The sequence below is a fragment of the Rhinolophus ferrumequinum genome, chromosome 12 (assembly GCF_004115265.2).
Source record: "Rhinolophus ferrumequinum isolate MPI-CBG mRhiFer1 chromosome 12, mRhiFer1_v1.p, whole genome shotgun sequence".
NCBI lineage: Eukaryota > Metazoa > Chordata > Mammalia > Chiroptera > Rhinolophidae > Rhinolophus > Rhinolophus ferrumequinum.
The window spans coordinates 64,488,630-64,514,113 of NC_046295.1; the positions used below are offsets into that span (position 1 = coordinate 64,488,630).

At 36.1% G+C, this 25,484-nt stretch overlaps 1 protein-coding gene across 7 annotated transcripts in view; it reads right to left on the reverse strand.

Moving 5' to 3' along the window:
* PTBP3 (polypyrimidine tract binding protein 3) overlaps window positions 1-25,212 on the reverse strand; it is a 99,016-nt gene extending 73,804 nt beyond the window's left edge. For 2 of the 7 annotated variants that reach the window (XM_033123002.1, XM_033123001.1), the window contains exons 1-2: window positions 24,975-25,212; window positions 22,022-22,055 (exon numbers count right to left, since the gene is read on the reverse strand). In XM_033123002.1, the coding sequence (XP_032978893.1) occupies window positions 22,022-22,055; window positions 24,975-24,982 (42 nt within the window). In that variant the 5' untranslated portion in view covers window positions 24,983-25,212. Of the gene's footprint in view, window positions 1-22,021; window positions 22,056-24,974 lie in introns of those variants that run through there. The other 5 variants (XM_033123004.1, XM_033123003.1, XM_033123007.1 and 2 more) reach the window with 4 other exon arrangements.
* Between the last annotated feature and the right edge of the window lie 272 nt (window positions 25,213-25,484).

A 25,484-nucleotide genomic window follows, 5' to 3' on the forward strand; every position in this document is an offset into this window, starting at 1 on the left:
TCTTGTATACTGATACCTAGCAGGATAGGGATAAAATGCATTTTTTATATGGGTGGAGGCAAAAGTCGTATTGGTAAATACAATGTTGGTGTTCTGTCTACTTATTCTATCAATAATTGAGAGCAGTGCTACAATCTTTGTCTAATGCGTTTGGCTATTTCTTCTTTCACCCCAAACTGTTATACAACTTCTCAAAAAAAAAGTCTTATTTTCATAAGCAGGAATTTTCCTGAATGACAAATTCTAAAATCTCAGCAGTGCTAGCTCAGCCAAAAAGGTTGGTTCTCAGGCCGGCCCGGTGGCTCCGGCGGTTAGAGCTCCATGCTCCTAACTCCAAAGGCTGCCGGTTTGATTCCCACATGGGCCAGTGGGCTCTCAACCACAAGGTTGCCAGTTCAATTCCTCGAGTCCCACAAGGGATGGTGGGCCCCGCCCTGAAACTAAGATTGAACATGGCACCTTGAGCTGAGCTGCCGCTGAGCTCCCAGATGGCTCAGTTGGTTGGAGCGCATCCTCTCAACCACAAGGTTGCCGGTTCAACTCCCTCAAGGGATGGTGGGCTGCGCCCCCTGCAACTAAAAAACGGCAACTGGACCTGGAGCTGAGCTGCGCCCTCCACAACTAAGACTGAAAGGACAACAACTTGAAGCTGAACGGCACCCTCCACAACTAAGATTGAAAGGACAGCAACTTGACTTGGAAAAAAGGCCTGGAAGTACACACTGTTCCCCAATGAAGTCCTGTTCCCCTTCCCCAATAAAATCTTTAAAATAAATAAATAAATAAATAAATAAATAAATAAATAAATAATTCCTGATTTTAAAAAAAAAAGGACTGATGGAATTTAAAAAAAAACAAAAACAAAAGGTTGGTTCTCTTCAACTACTACTGCTTTGTGGCTGTGGATGCTATTGCTCCAACATGTCATCACTAGCAGTACAGCTGTTGAATGAAGTTCCTGTCTGCAACAGTGATGGGCATAAACCAGTTAATCTGCCAGTATTTCCTCTGCATGTAAAAAGGAAACTCTCCTATGGTGATACTCAGCTACTGTTGCTCCTAACCTTCCAAAGTTATAAAGCTCTCAAATTCTATAAATTCACCATTCTCTCCCTCTCTCCACCCGCTTCACAAGCAGACATATGCACACACACATGCACACCCTACCCCTCAAATCACAGCACATTTTTTAGTGTCAGTGTCTAGAATTAGCCTAAAGACCACTCCCAGATTCAATAATTCTCTAAAAGGACTCACAGGACTTGGCATATAGTTGTGTTCTAAGACTTACTATAGTGGAAGGATACAAGGGAAAATCAGCAAAAGAGAAAAGTGTATGGAGAAAAATCCAGAGAAAATGAGGTGCAAGCTTCTAAGAGTTCTCTCCCAGTGGAGCCACATGGACAAGCTTAATTCCTCCAGCAATGAACTATGATAACATATGTGGAGTGTTGCCTACCGGAGAAGGTCATTAGATTCACTGCTCAGGGTTTTTATTGGGGGCTGGTCACACAGACACTCTCTGGTAAGTATGTACCAAAATTCCGGATTCTCAGAAAGAAAGTATAAACTTTATCATTTACACAAACAGTTTAGGCACAGTGAGCCACTCTTATCATTTAAGGAAAGACAGATCATATCAATATAGGGAACTACATACCAACCAAGGGCTAACCTTGTAAAGTTCTAAGCAGGAGGGCGCAGCTCATAGTGGCTCTGCGGGGATCGAACCAGCAACCCCAGTGCTACCAGCACCACCCTCCAACCAACTGAGCTAACCAGCCACCCCCGTAAGCAGCCTTTCTAAGGATAGCAGTCTCCATCCAGCCTGCTACATTAACTATTTTCTGTACTTTGCAAAGACCAAATGGCCAAGTAAGTCTTTATTTTTCGTGTAGTTCTCTGGTAAGGCTGGAACCCAGACACTTCTTTAGTTAAGGTTCTATTTCCATAGCCGTCGCCACCTCCGTTGCGGCTGCATTACCGTAGCAATGGATTTGAAAGGGGAAAACTGGAGGCTCTGTGCTGCCTCCATAAGGTCAGAGACAGGACACAGTGCTGTAAGGTTAAAAGGGTTAAACAGCACAGGCTATGGTGTCACACACTCTGGATTCAAACCTGGGCTCTACTACTTACTATGTGATGGGTAAATTATTTGGTATCTTTGTACCTCAGTTTCCACATCTGAAATGGGGAAAATACAAACATCTTCTTCAGAGTGTTGTGAGGATTACATGCAAAAATATACACAAAGGACTTAGTAATTATTAGTATTTAAAAGGAAGTTTCCTTCCTCCTCTGCCTAGTGTTCTATCTCAGGTTAACTGACAATTAGAATAACCAGAATCTTATACCCGCGTCATGATACTACATTAGCAATGGTTAAAGTACCAAAGTATATCATCAATATACAGTGGAGAAAATGGACTTTTTATAATAAATGGCATTTGGACAACTGGGTAGCCATTTGGAAAAAGATAGTTGTCTCCATCCCTCATACCACACACCAGGATAAAATCCCAAATAAGTCAAGATTAAATGAGAAAAATAATCATATAAACATTAAGAAAATGTAAGTGTATTCCTTTATAACCCTGAATCGGAGAGCCAATGACTCAAAATCCAGAGCTATACTACTACTGCTACCGTGTTTCCCCGAAAATAAGACCTAGCCAGACCATCAGCTCTTTTGGATCTAATGCATCTTTTGGAGCACAAATTAATGTAATTATATTATTATATTATGTAAAACCCGGTATTATGGTATAGTAAAATAAGACCGGATCTCATATTAATTTTTGCTTCAAAAGACGCATTTGAGCTGATGGTACCGCTAGGTCTTATTTTCGGGGGAAACACGGTACTACTACTCCTACTCCTAGTATTAATAATAAACAATCCAATTATCCACAAATCAAAAGCCTCACATGGCAGAAAGTTTCATAAGCAAGTCAAATGACACACTGGGGAAAATACCTGCAATTCATTACAAACAAAGGATTTACCTCCCTAATTTATAAAAAGCTTCTAGAAGCTGAAAAGAAAAATACTGAGCCAATAGAAAAGGAACAAGAATCAACATACCAAAGAAGAGGGATTAAAAGCCCTTAAAGATATAACAATATGCTGTAGCTCACTCATAAAAGAAATACAACTAAAATGAGAACATTTCTCACCAATACGACTGGCAAAATCCAAAAGTTTGAAAGGACAATCTTGGCAAGAAGTGGGTTGTGCAAAATACTACTACCCTAATGGAGGTGAACCTGTTACTATTTACCTACAGATACCTTTAACCTTTGAAATAGCAATGCCATGTCTGGACTCTACTTCACAGATACACCTGCATACACATGAAATGACATACGAGTGTGTACAAGATTATTCACGAGGAACTGTTTATTAGAGACCAATACTGGAAATAACGTAAGCATCCAACAGAGGACCTAATAAATAACTTCTAGATCCACAAAATGTTTTGCAGCTGTTAAAAAATTAGAATGGGGGAACTCTGAGGAAGATTCCCTATGTTTTGATGAAAAAAAATCAAAGTGTACAACAGTACATATAAATATGCTACGTTTTGTAGAAGAGGAAGAAAAAATATATTTGCCTTTATTTGAATAACTAGAAGTTTTAAGAAAAAGTAATAAAGCTCTTACCGAAAAGACAAAAAGTGGGACAACACCGCGAATGAGAGTTCTTTCATTATATACAGATAGCTGAATTTATTTTTTGTTGAATTATTTCTTTTAACTTTTATTTATAAACTTAATTTTTATTTTTATCAAATACATATACTATACCATTAACATATCAAACATTACAAAGGACTTGATATGATAAAAGCAAATCTCTCCATCTATATCCCAATGTTTAAATAATCTTAATTATTCTAAGTTGTCCCCATAACCCAATATGCTTATACCACTACTTTTGAGTTACCAACTTTAAAAAAAAATGATTAACCTTAATGTGAAAACTTTAGAATTTATCTCTTACACTTCCTCTTTTTTATCCTCTTAATGTATGAAATATATATTGATACTTAAGTATCTTTGAACTTTAAATATTATACTTTTTTTACTTCTTGATTCTCCATTTTGAAAGACAAAGCTATTAGTGCTAGTAATCTGTTGTTCTCTCCTTCCGTCCCTCCCTCCCTCTGCCAGCCTCACTTTTACTTTTTTATTACACTCTTTTTATTACATTCTGCCCTGCGACAACAGTATTCTGGCTTTGCCCATTTATGTCCTGTCCAAAGGTTGACTCAAAGTTGGAAATTAATAAGCAGCATTTACATTTTTATGACTATGTAAGGAAATGTAATCCTGGCACACTTCACTTTTTACTCTATGGTCTAATGTCACAACCTTAGGACCACTTAAAAAAGATTACAGTATTTCTAAAATCATGATCAAATAGATTCTCGATTACACTCTATCAATTTCTTAACATCATTCCACATTCTAATTTGGTTCATAGTTAGAACATAATTTTATGTTCTTTCTTTCTCGCTTTCTTTTTGCTTTCCATGGCATTTTAACTACCTTTATTTTCCTCACACTATTGTCCTTTATTATATCCTTAAATTTTCCCCCCAAATCTTCACAGCACCATACCTTCTATCTAATCCTGGTTTTTCTTCCCAAGATCTCTTTCCTATAAAACCCTCCTTCCTCCTGCATCAATCTAGAATGCTTTTTAGGCCTTCTGAACAACTGTTAACCTGAGACTACTTTTCATTTTTCTTCTAGGTTGGCTCGACTTTTTCATGAATTTATCTTCCTTGTCCTGAGTTTATCGTCTTGCTGGAGTACATCTTTAAATACCATCTGAATGATGGTAAACTTTCTAGGTCCATACATGTCTGAAAATTCTATCTTCGTAATTGTACTTTCATAACTAATCATTTGACTTAGTAAAGAATTCTGGGTTAAAAATTATTTTTCCTAAGAAAATTATAAACATTGTCCCATTTTCATCCAGCACATAGTGTGGCTGGTAAGATGCCAGTCTGACATTCATTTCTGTGAAGTTGACTTGTTTTTTTCCCTTCCTAGAAGCTTTCAGAAATCATCTCTTCATCCATGGAATTCTAAAATTAAACAATAACAGGGTGACAGTCCTTTGTATTCACTGTACTAGGTTACAAGTAGGTGGGTCTAACGCCTGAAACTAGAACGGGTTGTCTCATCCACCGTCCCTTGTACTTGCTATACTACTAAGTACAGTAATAGGTTGATCTGAAGTCTGAAACTAGCATCAATTATTAACTCCCATCTCCAAAATCAACCATGGAGAAACTGTAGAGGGATATATGGATTTCAGGAACCTAAATAACGAAAGAAAAGCCTTAAGAAAGCTGAAGGTCAACTTGAAATGGTATGTGGAGGGTGACGGAGATGAGGGGCTACAAACCGCGGTTGAGGACTCAAAAGTCTCAGTGAAAGGACAAGTTGGAAGCTTTTTAAATTCTGTTCTTGCCTAAAAATATTCTCAGAAATACAAAGTCTCACTGGATATGCCACAAAGATACATGTTATAAACTTTTTGGAAAGAGATACTCAAATCCACTGAAAAACAAAGCTAAGAGATGATGCAAGAAATAAAAATGATCAGATATCTTGGTGAAGGTTATATTGTCAAAGAATAAGCTGAGGTCTAGAGAAAATGAGGATTTTATTATAATCCACAACTAAAATTCTAGATCATCACCATGATGAAATATAAAGAAAAAAGATAAATCAACAGCTGAGTTGAAATGTTAATAGATCCTCTTACAAAACCAATGGACCAAACATATAAAACACTGGAAAAATGAAATACAATCAATAACTTGAGCTAACAGATACACTGAATGCAAAAGAAGACACCCAGCTAAGAATAAACATTTATACAAACAGACATTGTATCATGTTGGCAAACTTTATCTGTAAAGGAACAAATAGTACAGTCTCTGTCACAACTACACAAAAGCAACTGCAGACAATATGAAAATGAATGAACATGGCTGTGTTCCAATAAAATGTTACAGGCACTGAGTTGGAATCTCATCTATTTTTCACCTGTCACAAAACATTAATCTTTTGATTTTTTTCAACCATTTAGAAGTATAAAAACCATTTTACTTTTCAGGACGTACAAAAACAGATGGCACTGCGCTCTATTTAGGCCTTTGGCCATATAGTCTACCAACTCCTATATTAGTTCGAAAAGAAGTGTCAATATTATCCATAGGAATATATTAAACAGACTATAATAAAATTAGAAACGATAACAAAATAGTAGCTAATGTATGGAAACTAATTTTTTTAAACCACTAAATAATCCCTGGGTTAAAAAAGATTTTGTTTCAATTGTAAGGAAAATGTAAAAATACTTAGATATAATGAAAATGAAAACAAATCCAAAACTTGTGAGATCCAGCTTTAGTACTTTAATATTAATTTACAGTTGTAAATACATTTATCAGGAAACAAATAATTAGAAAACGAGTTAATTATCTTAATTCAAAAAAGTTAAAAAATGAGTAACAGAAACCCAATAAACAAGAAAAAAGAAAAACTTAAGAACAGAAAACAATGAAATCGAGAACTGAAAAATCAATGAAAGAAGATTAATAAAAACCCAAAGCTGGTTTTTTAAAAACATTAATAACTTGGGCCTCTGGCATAGCTGATCAAGGGAGAACAAACTATTTCAGAAAAAAAAGAAATAACGAAAGACTGCAGAGATTAACATTATAAACTGCAGAATAATTTATGAAATCAATGATAAAGCTATTCCTAGAAAAATATAAAAATCTCAAAATTAGTGTGAGAGGAAATACAGAACTTGATTTAACAATAAAAATTAAAGGTAGTGAAATAATAGACAAAAACCTTCCATCCCCCACTCCCAACACAGGCCCAGTTGGCTTTATAGGTGAGATCAACCCACCTTTCACAAAAAAAAAAAGTTGTTCAACAAAACAGCAAAAGAATGAGATAATCAGTTCACTTTAAGAGGCAAGTGTCATCTTTATTCCAAAAATAAAATGAGAAAGTCACCACTTTGCAATTATCATTATAATAACTGATTCAGGCAAGAACCATCAAATAGATGCTAAAATTAGTAAGTGAAAGTTTGAGAATTAAATTATTATTAATCGGGTCTCAAAGTATCACTCCACAAAATACTCATTAGTTACGAAGGGAAAAATGTAAATTTACAACTTAAACTGATCAAAGCTAACATTACAAGTAAAAGGACAAGTCAATATTCTTGCCTTCCGGTACAATATATTGAGAAAAACACAACATCAATTCTGTGGTATTCCTGTCAAAAATATACAAGCTAAATCTAGTTATGAAGGGACAGAAAACTTGAAGTGATGAACACCCTGTATAATAACATGCCTGTATTCTTTTAAAATGTCAATGTCATGAATCAAAATCACCACGGATCCATTTTAGATTAATTTCCTGATTTTGATAATTATAAGGAAATATCATTTTTTTAAGGTATTACACTCTGAAGTATTTAGGGGTTAACAAATAAATATAGTAAATATATCAATAAAGTTTTAAAAAATCTTGACAAGTTTTTGATTACAAAGGGAAAGTTAGTAACAGTAGTGGAGAAGCCTGGCTGAAAATCATATTAACTGATGATTCAGAGGGGGGAAAAATAAAGGACATATAGATGTATGTATATCTACAGAAAAAATACAGAGAAAATGAATGAATATGAGTGGTAAAAAAAAAAAAAAAAAGGCAAATGTGAACTACCCAGTAATAGTTATGTAAGTTTTTGTGACTCTTTGGCTACCTTTTTGAAAGCTTGTTCAGTCATGAGCCACTTAATGACAGAAACATTTCTGAGAAATGTGTTGTTATGAGGACCTAATAGAGTGAACTTACACAAACCTAGATGGTATAGTCTACACACACCTAGGGTACATGGTATAGCATATTGGTCCCAGTATAGATATCTGTACAGCATGTTACTGGACAAAAAAACCCCACAAGATTAAATCAAGAACAAGAGACAATGATACAATCAAGAAACACGGTAAACATGAGATAGATATATGAGGCTGTTGTCAGTGTTAATATGGCATACTGTTTTATAGAAAACTTTTATTTTTGTACGTAGAAAGAGTACACTCTAAAATAATGATAAAAAGTATAGTAAGTAAACCAGTAACACTCACTTATCATCATTACCAAGTATTATGTACTGTATGTAAGTGTATGTGCTATATTTTTATACGATGGCAATGCAGGTTTGTTTACACCAGCATCACCACAAACACGGAGTAATGCATTGCACTTTGATAATTACTAGGCCTGACAGGAATGTTTCAGCTCCATTGTAATCTTATGAGACCACGGTTGTATGTATGGTCCATTGTTGACCGAAACATCATTATGTGGTGCATGACTGTATTCAGATTAAAAAAAATTTTTTAAATAAGATGTCAACAAAACTCACATTAGTACATTAAGAAGAAAGAAAACCTTTAAAAAGGAAAATCAAAGTATACATAAACTATGGTAAGCCAAGAGAGAGAGAAAGAGAGAGAGAAAATGAATATGGTCATGTAAAAAGTCACATGCATAATGGATTTACGACCAAAAGGTACTGGCACTTACACAATCTTACTTGGATGTTAATAAGCTACTTTATTATTATTTTTTTCAATATTTATTCACCACTCTGAGTTAAGTAGTTGTAGTAATTATGTATGGATGTGTAACAAATTACCCCAAAATTTAGCAGCTAAAAAAAACAAAGTACCTTTTTAACTCAATTTCTGTGAGTCAGAACCTGGGCATGGCTTAGCTAGGTCCTCTGGCTCAGGGTCTCGCACAAGATGGAATCATCTCAAGGCTCAATAAAGGAAATGGAGGATCCACTTCCAGCTCATTCAAGTGGTTGCTGGCAGTACTTGTTTTGTATATGGGCCGCTCACATTTATTAAAGTGAGCTAAGGGACAGCAAGACAAGCCCTTCTTTTGGAACCTAATCTCCTTCGAGTAGGTTTAAACCCATATCTTGCTATTTGTTGTCTCTTTGGCTCATCTGTTCTTTACCTTATACACTACCAAGATTAAAAGGAAAAGGAACAGGAAAAAGATATACCATGTGAAGGCTATTCATAAGGAAGTTGCAATGGCTATATCAATATCAGAAAAAGTGGGCTTCAATACAGGAACCACTAATAGAGATAAAGATGTATATCCCAAACGGAAAAAAAAAAAAAAAAGACCAACTCATCAGGAAAATATAACATTCCTAAAAGTGAATGTATCTAATAACTGAGCTTCAAAATATATAAAAAATTGATAGAACTACAAAAAAAATAATGAATCAACATTATGAATAGAAATTCCAATATTCCTCTCCTCTTTAAGTTATTAACAAAATACAAAAAAATTATAAAGGCTCTAAGAGTTGAATTTTCAATCAACATATCCTACTGACATTTCAAAAGCACTACACCCCCCCAAAAGCAAACTATACATTCTTTACAAGTGTACATAGAACACTGAACATTCATTATGACAGACCATATACTTGACATTAAAACAAATCTCAGGAAATGTAAAAGGACTGGAATGATATAAAGTATGTTCTCTGATCAAAGTAGTATTTAAGAAAAAAAAGAGGAAGAGAAAGATATCTGGAAAAACCCAAAATATTTTAGAAATTAAACCACATACTTACAAATAATCATGAGTCAAAAGAGAAATCACAGGACGAGAAAGTATTTTGAAGTGAAAATAAAAACCTACCATATTAAAATTTGTGGGATACAATGAAATAAAAAATCTGAATAGCACAGTATTTTTAGAAAACTGAATTCATAATTAACTTTCCCACAAAGAAAATCCACCCACAAATAGTACACTGATCAATTCTATCAAATATTTATGGAAGAAATAATGCTAATCTTACACAAACTCTTTTTATAAAGGAGGAGGGAATCCTTTCTAACTCATGTCAGTTTTGGTCATCAGACTGTTTCTGTCTTTCAAGAAATCTGTACACTTCATCTAAGTTACTTATTATTTCCTTCCTCCTACTTCTTTGGGGCTTAGTCTACTCTAACTAAATAAAAATGAACAGAAAAAATAAAACTCTTGGAATGTGGCTAAGCTGTGCTTAGAGGTAAATTTATAGCATTAAATAAAAACATTAAATATCCCAAGGCAAAATATTAAGTATTGGTGAAAATTTGTAACAATAGTTAACTCTCGTACACTGCTCAATAGTAATATGAAACTATCTAGTAAAGCTGAACATGTGCATCGCCCCTAACACCCAGCAATTTCTCTTCTGGTGTGATAAGCAGACTTCTAACATGGTCCCCAACGATCTCCACTGTCTAGTATTTACATCCAGGTGGAACTCCCTCCCCTTAAGTGTGGACTGTACCTCGTAACTTGCTTCTAAGAACAGAATGAGCAAAAGTGATAGGATACCACCTCCGAGATTAGGTTTTCAAAGGACTTCTAGCTAGTATTTATCTTTATTTGGTTACTAGGGAGTAGCAAGATGTTGAAGCAAGCCATCCTACAGAGAGACCCACAAGGCAAGGAACTGAAGGCAGCCTGCAGCCAAAAACCAGTAAAGAAGTGAGGCCCACAGCTCAGCAGTCTACGAGGGACTGACTCCTGCCAACAACCATGTGAGTTTTCTTGGAAGCAAATTTCTTTCCCAGAATATGACTGCAGCACCTACCAACACCTTGATAGCAGCCTATCAAGAGCTCCAGAGCCAGAGGACCCACCCAACTATGCCACTCCTAGATTCCCACAGAAAATGTGAGAAAAAATCTTAACAAATGTTGTTTTAGGCTGCTACTTAAAAAAAAAAAAAAAAAAAAAAAATCCAAGTTAAAACAAACAAATTAAACCCAACATAAGTAGAAGGAAGGACATAATAAAGAATGAAACTGATGAAATAGAAAAGTCAACCAATACAGAAAAAAAACAAAAACTGGCTTTTGAAAACGATCAATAATATTGAAAGCCTCTAGCTAGACAAATCATAAAAAAAAAAGTGAATTACCAGTATCAGAACTGAAATGATGGAAATCATTACAGATCCAAGAGATGTTAAAAGGATAAGGAAATATTATGAACAACTTTATGCCTGTTAACTTACTGAAATGTACAAATTCCTCAAAAGATCCAAATGCAACATCCATTCATGTTACCGGAAAACAGGAAACAAGAAATGGAAAGGAATTTTCTCAACTTCAAAAAAGGCATCTGAGAAAAATGTACAGCTAACAAAGACTGACTGCTTTCCCTTAAGCACAGGAAAGAGGTAAGGATATTATCACCTCTATCGGCATTAAGGCAAGAAAAAAAATAAGTCATCCAGATTGGAAATAAAGAAATAAAACTACATTCACAGATGATATGATCATGTGTATAAAAAAAAGTTGTAAGTTTTTTTCCTTATAAAACTAATACAATAATAATGTCGTAAGTTACAAGTCAATATGCAAAATATTTCTATACACTGATAAGAAAATAACATTTATATTAGTAAAGAAAAATGGATAAATTTAAAACATACATGCAAAATCTATACACCAAAAACTACAAACAATACTAAAATAAAGACCTAAAAAAATTGAGATATTCTATTTCATAGAAGACTCATATGATTGAAATGTCAATTATCCCCTATAATTATCTATATATTCTATTCAATCCTAGTCATCATCCCAGCTTGTTTTGTAGAAACTGGCAAGCTGATTTAAAATTTTTAAATGAAATTCAAATGACAGCATAGCTAAAACACTTTTGATAAAAGAACAACAAAGTTGGGAGAACCTACACCACTTGATTTTAAGACATACTGTGAACCCACAGTTATCAGGACAGTGTGATAGTAACATAATAAACAAATAGATCAACAGATAGAATACAATGTACAGAAACAGACCCACTCACATATGGTCAATTGATTTCCAAATAACAGTACCAACATAATTCAATATGGAAAGGGAAATATTTCAGCAACTGGTGCCAAACTAATTGGATAGCCATCTGGAAATAAGTCACTCTCCAGCTCTACCACACACCATATACAAAAATAATCTGAAATTCATCTTAGACACACCCTTTTATAAAAGTTAAAAAGGCTTCTTAAAACAAATACGAGAGTATCTTCATAACCTTGGGATAAGCATATTTCCCAGACAAGACAAGGAAAGCATGACCCCCAAAAAAAGAAAGGAAAAAAAATTATCAAAATTAAATTCTAAAGAAAAAAAATTAAATTCTTCTATTTATCAAAAGATACCATTAAGAAATGGAATACACAAGCCACAGACCAGAGAAAATATTCACAATACTGTACATATATCTAAAAAAAGACTTACATCATAGAATATACTAAAAAAATCCAAAAACCTTACAACTCAATAATAAAGATATACACCCAATTTTAGGTAAGACTTCCAGGTCAGTAAACAGCTAGAAGTTGTCACTGCCATTCTTACAAACACAGTGAATAAACTAAAAAACAACTCTTTGGGGCCCAGAAACTGAGGTCATGGAGTAAACTCAATCTCCCTTTAAACTCATTCTCCCTTTTGAAATTCATCCTCCCTTTTGAAATTCCTCCTCCTCCTAAAATGCCCAGTTACCTATATACAAATCAAAACAGTTCAGTTCACAGTTTTCTTTTACCTACTGCAATAATTATTACTGATTAAAGTCTGTCCTTACCACCTTAACTAGCGTCTGGCTTTTTTATCTTTGACACCACCACATACAGGTCTCCAGAATAATAGCAATGAATTACAGCTGAAAAGACCTGCAAGGCTCAGACTCTATTTAATGAGGGGGGAATAAAAAAAAAAAAGTGTGTGGGACAACAAACGAATCTCAAGTCTCTGGCACTACAGCCACAGCAAACAAACAAACAGGCCAATTCCTAACCAGATTAACATAAAACCTCATATTAAAGGCCTTTTATCTCAGTTCGTATTTTAGGATACATCATGTCAGGCTTTCAACAAAAATTATAAGGCACATTAAAAGGCAAGGAAAAACAACAAAGACTAAAGAGACAAAACAGGCACCAGAATCAGACTCAGATATGACAAAAGACTTTGGAATTATCAGACAGTGGTTTAAAATGACTATGATCAAAATGTTAATGGCTGTAATGGAAAAGTAGATGTATAACATGCAAGAAAAATGAGTTATGTAAGCATAGACGTGAAAACTTTGAAAAACAAAATGGTGTTAGAAATCAAAAACGTAACAAAAAAGCAGAATGCTTTTGATGAGTTCATCAGCTGAGGAAAGAACTAATGATCTTGAAGACATTAAAAAATAAAAACTTCCAAACTGAAATACGAGAGAAATAACAAACAAACAACAACAACAACAAAGAGAGATGGAGCATTTCAGTGTAATAATAGCCAAGAATATCCCATAATTATTGGAAGACTCCAAACCACAGACCCAGGAAGCCAGAGCCAAGCACGCTAATACCACAAAATGTACACCTCGGCATATTATTCAGACTTCAGAAAACCACAGACAAAAGGAAAAACCTTGAAAAACCACCTTACCTATAGAGGAATATGGATATGAATTACAGATGTTTCTTATTAAAAACCATGTATGAGGAAGAAAGTAGAGTGAAACATTTGAAGTGTTAAGAAAAAACAAAACAAAAAACAACCCACCAACCTAGAATACTATCTAAAAAGTATCCTTTAAAAGCAAAGGAGAAATAAAGAATTCTCAGACAAAAGGGAATTTACTGTAGACCTGCTCTTCAAGAAATGTTTAGAGAAAACTCTTTGGGGAGAAGCAAATTATATAGATCAGAACTAGATCTACATAAAAAAAAGGAAAATTAGTGTAGAAGGGAATAATGAAGATAAAATAAATATTTTATACTTATTCTCATTGACCTAAAAGATAACTATTTAATGCAATAATAGTAACATGTATTGAACGATTATTATATATGGTTAAGTGAAAGAAAGATAACAATGTCATAAAGAACAGTAAGAGAAACTGGGAATGTTCAAGATTGTATCTACAGTATACATGAAGCAATGTAGTATTATTTGAAGATAATGAGTTGTAAATGTATATTGCAACTGCTAAAAAACATATAAAGCAACCACAAAACATTTTTTAAAGGAAAGTATACTTAATATAAAAAAGGAGATAAAATCATCTAAAATACTCAAGTAAAATGAGAGAAGGAAAAAATGAGACAAAAAATAAAAACAAGAACAAGTCAATGAACAGAAAACCATTATGAATAGGGTGATACTAATCCAACTACATTAATCACCCCTTGAACAAGGTTGATACTAACCCAATTATATTATCATTCCTTGAAGTAACCTAACCCACTTTGACAATCTCTGTCCTTTATTTGGAACTAAACCAACCAAAAGACAGAGACTGTCAGAGTGGATTAAAAAAAGACTTAACTATATGTTGTTTATAAAAAACCTACTTTAAAAGGCAAAAAACTTAAACATTCACAAGATGTTTCATGTGCTAATAATCACATGAAAGGGTATGATCACCACCAATCATCAAGTCAATGCAATTAAAACTATAATGAGATACTACTAGCCATTCTAGTTACACCCACTAGAATGGCTAAAAAGGCTGGCAACATCAAGTGCTGACAAGGATGTGCAGCACAACCTTAACTCAAAGTTGGTCAGATGTAAAGTGGTGTACGACATTTTGCAAAACAGTTTGGCAGTTTCTTACAATGTTAAACATACCACACATCCAATTCTACTCCTAAGCACAGTGTAAGATGAAATATACATCTACCCAAAGCATTCACAAATGTTTATAGTAGCTCTATTCGTAAGAGCTCAAACCTGGAAAAGAACCCAAATGTCCATCAATATGAGAATTAATTTTTAAATATTGTAACATATTCACAAAATGAATACTCTCAAAACCAAAAAGAACAAACTGATAGAGCAATATGGATGAATCTAAAAATCATTTTGCTGAGTAAAAGAAGCCAGACATCAAAGACATATACTACATACATGAAATATGAACACAGCAGGTCCTCAAATAACATTGTTTCATTCAACATTGTTTTGTTACAGCATTCATGAGGCACAAAAAAAAACCTATTCCCAGCTGGGGCCACTGTCTGTGTGGAGTCTGGAAGTTCTCCCCATGTCTGCATGGTTTTCTACAGGAACTCCAGTTGCCTCCCACATCCCAAAGTTGTGCACATGAGGTGAACTGGCATCTACAATGTCCCAGTGAGTATCAGTGTGTAATGAGCCCCGAAATGAAAGGGCATTCTGTACAGGATTAGTTTCTACCTTGCGCCAAGTGCTGGAATAGGCTCCAGCCACCCAAGACCTTGAACTGAAATAAACAGATTGGAAAATAATTATCTTACTTGCTTGAATGTGTCCTGTACCTCTGGTTGAGCAGCCTTAAATTTAGTACTAGCAGTAGCCTCTCCAGGCACTTCCAAGCACAGCATGGCGGCGGCCATCTGTGGATTGCTTTGTGGCTCCTGCTGGGTGGCCCGGGGTAGGCCATAGGCTGTGTTGAACTTGACCCTCAGCGGGTGCCCTCCCAGGTGGCCCTGGAGCTGGCGTGCCAGTGACCAACTTCGAAAGGAGCTGGAGCATCACCCAGCCACCTCCAAGGACAACACACCTAAAGGGCAGAATTGGGCAGGCACCACAGCCCTGCTGAGACAGATCCTGCTCTGCAGAGTCAGCCCCTATACAACAGCTCCTCCACTGTACTCACAGCCAACCTCACAACCAACAAGTCCGAGGGTCAATCCCACCCACTGATGTGCAAGTAGCAACCAAGGCTCACTACAAGAGGAGGGCACACACAACCCACACAAGAGACACAATGGAACAAGCGGCTCAAGTGACCAGGAAGACTGAGCCACTGAGTCCCACAGCACACCTACTACATAAGGCCATTCTACTAAAACTGGGAGACATAATAGCCCTACCCTAATACAGGTAACCCCCGTATAATACGGTTGTTATGTTCCTAAAAAATGCAGTGTTATGCAAATCCGTTACACGAAACAAAGAACTAGCACAAAAAGGGGGGTTAGGTTTCAAAAACTAACAAACATACTATTATATTTTTATAATTAAGAGAAATACCTTTACTAAAGCAACTTTCACCAAAAGTATAACATATTACCATGTATTAATGTTTTCTTCGTCATCACTACTGAGATTTTATCACATTTCGTGTTATTCGGGGATTTCCCTAATTTCGAATAAGATACTTTTTGCTCTTAAAAAGCTCTTATGCTTCGTGTTGTTTAGGGATTTCTCGAATTCTCAAACCGTGTTAGAGTGAAACCGTGTTCTAGGATGCCATGTTGTACAAAGGTTTTCCCCAATTCTCAAACTATGTTAGAATAAAACTGTGTTATAGAAGTGCCATGTTATATGGGAGTTACCTATACACAGAAACAATTACAAGGAGGCAGCCTAAATGGGGAGACAAAGAAACATGTCCCAAATAATAGAACAAAGCTCTAGAAAAGAAACTAAACAAATGGAGACAAGCGCCTACCGGATGCAGAGTTCAAAACACTGGTTATAAGGATTCTCAGTGATCTCAGGGAGAATGTCAACAAAGAGATAGAAACATAAAAAATGAAGATAGAAAACATAAAAAAGAACCATCAGAAATAAAGAATACCAAAATGGAAATGAAGATTAGAAGGAATCAACAGATTAGATGAAGCAGAGGATCAATCAGTGATTTGGAAAGATAAGGAAGCAGAAAACACCCAATCAGAACAGCAAAAAAAAGAGAATCCAAAACAATGAGAAGAGTTTAGGGATCCTCTGGGACAACACCAAGTGTACCAACATTTCATTATAGGAGTACCAGAAAGAGAAGAGAGAAAGTAAGGAATTGAAACCCTATTTGAAGAAATAATGATGGAAAACTTCCCTAACCCGGCAAAGGAAAGAGATACACAGCCTAGCAAACAGAGTTCCAAACAAGATGAACCTAAAGAGGCCCACACCAAGACACATCATAATTAAAATGCAAAGGTTAAAGACAAAGAATCTTAAAGCAGCAAGAGAAAACCAATTAGTTACCTACAAGGCAGCTCCCATAAGTCCTATCAGCTGATTTCTCAACAGAAACTTTGCAGGTCAGAAAAGATTGGCATGAAATATTCATAGTGATGAAAAATAAGGACCTAACAACCAAGATTACTCTACCCAGCAAAGCTATCATTTAGATTTGAAGGGATATATGAAGAGCTGCCCAGATAAGAAAAAGCAAAAGGAGTTCACCACCAAACTAGTACTACCAGGAATCTCGAGGGACTGCTTTAAGATGAAAAAAATAAATAAATAAAAAATCTAAATAATAAAATAGCAATAGCTACATACCTATCAACAATTACTTTCAATGTAAATGGATCAAACACTCCAATCAAAAGATAGGATGCTGAATAGATAACAAGACCTTTACATAAGCTGCCTAAAAGAGACTCACTTCAGATCAAAAGACACACACAGGCTGAAAGTAAAGGGATGGAAAAAGCTATTTGATGAAAATGTAAAACAAAACAAAAAAAGCTAGGGCAGCAATACTTATACCAGACAAAACAGACTTAAAAAAAAAGATTATAACAAGAGACCAAGAAGGGACCTAAAAAATCCCATTTCTGGGTATTTATCTAAGAAACCCACAACGCTACTTCGACAGAACGTGTTCATCCATATGTTCATCGCAGCATTATTTACAATAACAAAGATATGAAGGCAACCTGGTGTCCCTGAATGGATAAATGGATAAAGAAGAGGTGTACAAATACACACAATGGAATATTACTCAGCCGTAAAAAGAATGAAATCTTGCCATCTGTGACAACATGGATGGATCTAGAGAGTATTGTGCTGAGTGTAGTAAGTCAGACAGTGAAAGATAAATGTCATATGATTTCACTTACAAGTACAATCTAAACAACAAAATAAACAAACAAAACAGAAACAAACTCTTTGATACAGAGAACATTTTGAACGTTTCCAGATGGGAGAGGGGTTGGGGGTTGGAGAAAAAGGGGAAGGGATTAAGAAGTACAAATTGGTTGTTGCACAGTAGTGATGGGGATGTAGGGTATAGCAGACGGAATATACCGTGTTTCCCCAAAAATAAGACCTAGCCCGACAATCAGCTCTAATGCATCTTTTGAAGCAAAAATTAATTAAGACCCGTATTATATTATGTTATATTATATCATATTACATAAGACCCAGTCTTATTTACTATATTAATTTTTGCTTGAAAAGACGCATTAGAGGTGATTGTCCAGCTAGGTCTTATTTCTGGGAAACATGGTATGTATAGTGCCAGGTGGGTAGTAGTCAGGGGGATCACTTCATAAATTATGTAAACGTCTTAACTACTCTGCTGTACACTAGAAATTAAAATAATACTGAATGTCAACTGTAATTGAAAAGTTAAAAAAGAGAGGGAGGTAGAGGGGAATAAGAGGTTCAGAGTTCCAGTTGTAAAACAAGTAAGTCTTGGAGATGGAATATACTGTATAGGAAATAGTCAATAATATTGTGATAGCATGGCACAGTGTCAGATGGTTGCTGGACTTATCATGGTGATCACTTCTTCACACAGGGTATATAATCAATAATATGTTAATAACTGTGTATAGTTCCAGGTGGGTACTGAATAACTGTGATGTACACCTGAAACTCATATTGTACGTTAGCTATATTTTAATAAAAATCTTAAAAAAAACCCAAAAAAACTTGTGCATTTCATTCTACGTAAGTTACAACTCAGTTCAAGAGAAAAAAAGATTTCCAGCAAAGGCCTTCTTATTTTCTATAGCTCAAGCACAGCAGTAGGCAAATTTTTTTCTGTAAAGGTTGAAAAAGTAAATATTTTAGGCTTTGTGGTCACATGGTCTCTGTTAAAACTACTCAACTCGGTCATTGTATAGTGAAAGGAGCCATACAGTATGAAACAAATGAGCATGGCTGTGCTCCAATAAAACTATTTACAGAAACAGGTGGCAAGTTGGATTTGGTCCATAGGCTATACTTTGCTAACCCTTGGTTAAACAAATAGAAAATTGACCTTTAAAATTAATTTAAATATGCTGTATTGTTCTTTCCTATATAGTGACAGGTGTGATAATTATTAGAAGCCAATTATAGTCCTTCCTAAACATGTGAGTTTTTCTATAAAATCTAATTACATAAAAGAGGAAGACACCCAGGAAAATACTAAAACATGTTTAATATGGAAGATCATCATTAAAAAAAAAAATCATTTAATAGCTACTATTGTATTTGAAAAATAACCAGGAGTGTGAGAAATATTTAAAATAAACTAACTAGGAATAATTAAAGTATAAACTGAAAATTTTAAATACTCAGGTATATACACAAAAAGCTACCTTACCCACAATGCTGACACTTTGATTTATTTAATACAATCAAGTTCTTGAAACATGCCTAATCACTCATAATCACCTGGTTGCTTCTTCACTTAAAATAATTGAAAATTAAGGATAGCAATTACTTCTGCTTTTAAAAGCATTTCAAAATACGACATAACAGGAATAAATATTTCAGGGAGAAGTACCAAAGCTAATTTTCTTGCCTAATTTAGACAAGGCTCAAAACTGATACCCTGAACATACCATAAAACACGTAAGGTACACAAGTATGTATACATAAATCTCCAATACGTTATGGCCCTAAACTGACTGAAAATGTTTACCTGTCTTCAAGAAAAATTTCAACCTAAAAATGAATTCAATTCTTCCTCACCATGGTATGCAACTAACAGAAGAAAAACTAAGCAAAATTAGAAGGTTTGGATTCCAGTATAAGTTTGCCACCTAACTAGCTGTGGGACAACTTGGCATTCATTCATTAATCAGGTATTTTGGAGATCTTATTATGTCCGAAAACAATGGAAACAAAGTGGTGAAGAGAGTATCAAAAAATCCCTGCCCTCATGACACATTCTAATGAATCACTTGATCTCTAAAAATATTTCAGGGTTCTTTCTCTAAAATAAATTTCATATTTGAGGGTATTTTCAATTCTTTAAAAAAGAAATCCTGATTACTTTTTTGAACCTAGGAAAACAACCTACGGAGCCTAACTTGAAATCCACTCTTGCCACTGGCTAAAACTATTTGTTGTATCAGTATAGTCAGACAGCAAATAGAAAAATATAAGTAACTAAAATTCTAGAAGGACTTATTTAAATTTGCTAATACTGTTTTATACAATCTAGATGAACTATGAGCTTTGTTTGGCCTTTTCCTTGGTAACTAAACTTCCTCATGGGATCCAGGAAGGAGTAGAAATCTCTCCATAATGAATAATTTTACAGACATTTCCAGTATTTAAGTTTATAAAAACATAGATTGCTTAGTGAATCAACTAATCGGCTTATCTTTTTTTTTTTTAAACCCAGAGTAGATCTTACTTTCAAAGTCCTTGCTTCAAAGCAGGTAGTCAGAAATCCAAATCATGTATTCAAATCCAGTTCCTGTGTCTAACATTCAAATTTTTCTTTTTTTTTAATCATCAAGATACATTCTTCCCACAAGGAAATAGTCATGACAATCCTTCAAGCATAGTTCCTCAACTCAAAATGGTTAATTTTAAAAATATCTTATATATACATTTTTTCCCAGATAAGCTTTAGAATCACAAATTACATTCTGATAAGACCAAACAACATTCACTTTAAATATCCCTTCCTGCGTTTCTAATCTCTGAGTATCATTCCCAATGAGAAAAAGACGTAATATCTATGACAAAATGACAACAAAAAAATCATATGCTGCCCAAGGAGACTCCTCCATATATTTTCCACTCATAAAATATGTTCAGTTTGCCAAAGCAAGCTAACTCCACAAACTTCAAAGACAGTATAAAAAGTAGTTCCCAATTGTATCAATCTTGGACATACTATTGTTAATCTCTAAAACTGTATGCTAAACTTCTGCTTATTTTTAAAGGTGTTTTAAGAATACGAGCGCTACCATCAGATCCAGTAAGTGCAAATGCAGAAGTGTGGAAATGGCTAGAAGATGGACATAAAGTGGTATAACAATTTTACATAAAATACATACAATAAAAACATGAATTATTTTATTTTCTACAGTGATCTGAACTGTAAGTGGCTTTAAAACTAGGTTAAACTTAGCTATATCAAATACCAAATTGCCAAAAGTAATCTTAAACACCCATTTATATTTTAAAGCCTCATATTGATGAACATTGTTTATTTGATTTATATTTTAGAATCCAATAAACAAGAAAACTTTGATAAAATTGAAATGACTTAGAACTTAGAAAAACTGTTACTGTGATAATACTAATTATCCAGCTCTCCTGCTGTTTACCTTTTAGAAAGAACCCTCAATACTGGCAGCTAGGTATAATGAAAAAAAAAAAGGTCAGGCTTTGGAACTGGAAGACATGGGTTTGAAGTCTGGTGCATCACACGTTGAACACAAAATTTCTGAACCTATTTTTTCATCTCCGAAATGGGACTATTAATACCTACCTTGAAGAAATTATAATTAGTGAAAAAACATGTAAAGCAGCTAGGACACAGTAGGAACTCCAGCTGCTGTTCATTATTCATAAGCACATTAAAGAGACAATATAAGAAAGGACATGATAGAAATCAGAACCTAGGTTGCATTTAACTGCTAAAAGAAAACAAAAGAAACACACACCATGACAGTTCATGTGAAACTTCGAGCTAAACTTTTTGTTCACATTTTAGATATACAAGATAATATTGTAGCCTCTATTTATAATATGTAAAATCCAACATTAGCTACAAAAGCACTTATTTTGGAGCTATATAGATTATTATCACATTGTAAAACAGGTAATTTTATGAACAGGTGAGATGATTTCACCATGGGAAAAATGCCCAAACTAAAATTTAAAAATGCTTATGAAAGGATAGTAAAAGATTCCTACCTTTAAACCGACTGCTATAAGATCTGTAACAACACTGTATGGAAAAAGTAAAAGAGAAAATGGAAAACAAAGTTAGAGAACAAGTTTTTAAAAGACAGATAAGATTAGAGAAAAAAAAGAAAAAGCATTATAATAACAAATAATAAAAATAAGAATGTGATGAGTTGTGAAATGTTATACAAAGAAAAGTGATGGGACAACCTAGCAACAGCAGAGTGTAAAAGCAAAGCTTTAATAGCAATGTAAGAAACAACAAATAAATCAAATTATTTTTAGTATATAAAAAAGTATAGTTGTGCTTTAATAAAATTAGTGACGTATTATGTTTATCCATTTATCTCTTTTTAACAAATCCAAACCAAAACTTAAAATCACCAAAGTTCATGCTCTTACATCACTGGTATGAATGATCATGTTTAAAGTTTTAAATGAAACAAAACCAGTGAGTGGATTTCACAGAAATAGAAGGTATCTTGCAAATTTTCATCTACCACCCAAAACAGCTCACCAAAATACAGCTAAGATAGTCTCTCAGAACACATCAATTTCAGACATCAAAACTTTCAAAGATTTTCTTAAAAAAAAAACAACAAAAAAATTCAAGGACACCAAAACTGTATTTTACTATAAATTACCTCAGGAGGAAATGAAAACACACACACACCACCCCCCAACCCCCCCAGTTGGGATTTGACAAGGAACTAGAAAGATGTTGACTGGTGGTTTGTTGTTTTTTAACTATACAAAACAATGAAAGGACCTTTTTCAGGCTGTGGGAAAAATGTAGAAATTTAATTAGCCTCCTGAAAGCCAAAATTCACTGTGTTAAAAACCACATTCCTTAACACCAAGGTGTAAAAACCCCTATAAAGTTCTGCCGAACAAAAATCCATCTCTTCTAATTCCAAAGAAACTGTCTTCAATTAAGTTTGTAGACAACTAAATTCTATATATTGTTAATAACCTATAATGTCATCATTAGTTAAAAGAACTAAACAAATTAAAGACTCTGGACTGTTTAATGATGCAAATTTAACTCTCTTAAACAACCATGTAGATTTTTTAATTTTTCCTTACTTTAGAAACTTGAAATTCATTTGTCTGAAATCTAAATGTGATAAGTAACTGATACTGGTGCATAAAAAATAAGACTGTAATATACTATGGTATTGGCCCTGTTGCAAAGAATAAATCATGAACCTACTTGAACTCCCAAATGAACTTACCTTCTAGTATCTTATTGCCCCACATATTTAAATCATTAAACTCATTTGTAGCTTTAAAACCACAGAGTGAAGTTTAACTTCTTAAAACACTATCCAAAAGAGTAAGTTTGCACTACATGTTGTCCAAGAGTTTAACAGCCAAGACGCATAACCCAAGAGTCCTCTTTATTATCACTATCAAATTTCCAATACAAAAAGCTAACCTGCTTCCTCCCTATCTCAAGTCAGTCTTACAATTCACACACATAATGAAATACTTATTTCACACCCTTCCTAACTGAAATAGTGGCATAATTACACAAAATAGTAAAATGTTGCGCACATACAAAGGCAATTGAATAAGGTGATGTGAAATGAGTTTTTAATAATGCTCTCAGAGAAGCTTCAATTAAATACAAAGTTTCAATTAAATAAATGCTTGAAAGAACATCACAACCATAAATGAAATGTAAAACAACTTTATCTAATGTCTGTAGCAGTGTGCAATTCGCATTCAAATGAGTTAATCCAATGTATCATACAGACTTAATATGAAAATAGGATAAAATCTAACGAAGACAAAAATTATTGGAAGATTTCATCATCTTTACACAGCATGACAATCATCAACTATGACAACATGTACCCAGTTTTTACTGTTCAAGCAAGTTCTACATATTCTACAACCACGAGGTTTACAGAAATCTTGTCATCAAAAGCAAATAAAAGGCCAAACAAAACCTCGAATGCCCAATGAAATGGGAATAGACAAGTGGATTTGCAGGTTCTAATAGAGCTGGAGATTTTTAAAAACTCCTGATGTACATATACTACGACCTTCAATTAATTCACTAACATCCTAGTCGTTTCCTTAATCATCAAAATATCTGTCAGGTTCCACGCCATATCGCTGGGTCCCAAGAGAAATATTTATATCGGTGATATTAAACCTTTTTATTTTGATCACGGGCCTCATTAACTTTTAGAGCTTTTGAAGGCTCTCCGAAAATTGCACTTACACAACATTTTTCATACATGGCAGGGAATTCAAGAAGTTTCTTTGGGGGGGGGGGTGAACGTCCATGGTCACCAGGTCCAGACGCACGGTGGACACAAATCGTTAACACAGCTCCGAGCACAAGTCTGGAGACCTCGGCTGGTTCTCCGGCATGTCAAGACCCCGCGTGGGGCCCTGGCTTCGGGGCCAGGTCGCCGCCCAGACGTGTACGGACGCGAGCACTCACTGTCCACCACTCGGCGGCCACTCGCCTCCCCGCCAGGGGAAGCTCCAGCGCTCGCCCCACCTCGCCGGTAAACAGCAACTCCCTAAGCGCGAGGACGCCCGCCCAGAGCGCCGCCTCCGCCTCCCCCAGGGCCGCGCACCATTTTCTGAGAGGAAGTGTCGGGAAGCCGGGCAGGGCTCCCCGGACTCTCGGTGCGGACGGCGGCCCCGGCACCTCGCGGCTGCACGGGGCTTTCCTCCACTCCCAGTGTGAGGGTGTGAAGGGGCGGATATTACGGGGGCGCCTCGTGGGGGAAGGCGAGGCTGCGGCCGACCGCCCCTCCGTGATTCGGGTTCCCCTAGGAGGTGCCCGGAAGCCCCGCCGTCGGGCTCGGCCCTGGCCGCTCCTCAGAGCGCCGGTACCGCTCCCCGCTCCCTAGCTCCCCGGCCTCCGCACGTCCGGACAAGAGCCGAAAGGAAGTGGGGCAAGCAGCCCCCCGTGGCCGCCGCGCCGCCGAGGACTTACCCATCCATGGCCCAGACGGAGGAGCACACAGTACGGGGACTGACTGGCTCACCGCGAGCAGAGGAAGGAGGCGGCGACAGCAGGGCGGCTCCGGGGGACTGGCAAGCGGTGCCTCTCCGGAGCCCCAGCGGGTCGGAGGTGGAAGGAGAGTGGGAAACAGGGGCGGAGACCAGGGACGATCCCGCCACCGCCGCGCCCCCGCCTTCCCACTCCGCAAGCGCGTCCCCGCCTCGTCTCATCCCGCCCCTTAGCGTCGACGCCCTCCCTCGGCCCCGCCCACAGGTAGCCTCCGGTTGGGCTCCAGGGCGCCCTCTTCCAGCGGTCGCCTTAAGACCCCGCCTCCCTGCCCCTTATCCCCGCGCGCGCGCGCGCGCGCGCGCGCGCCGTGCCCGTTTCCCTCCGGCGTTCACGGGAGCGCGCGCCTGTGCTTCCCGCTTTGCCGCCCCGCCCGCCTTTCCGCCGGTTCCGCGTGCTTTTGGGCTTCTCCGCTCAGAGCCGCCTTTCTTGGAC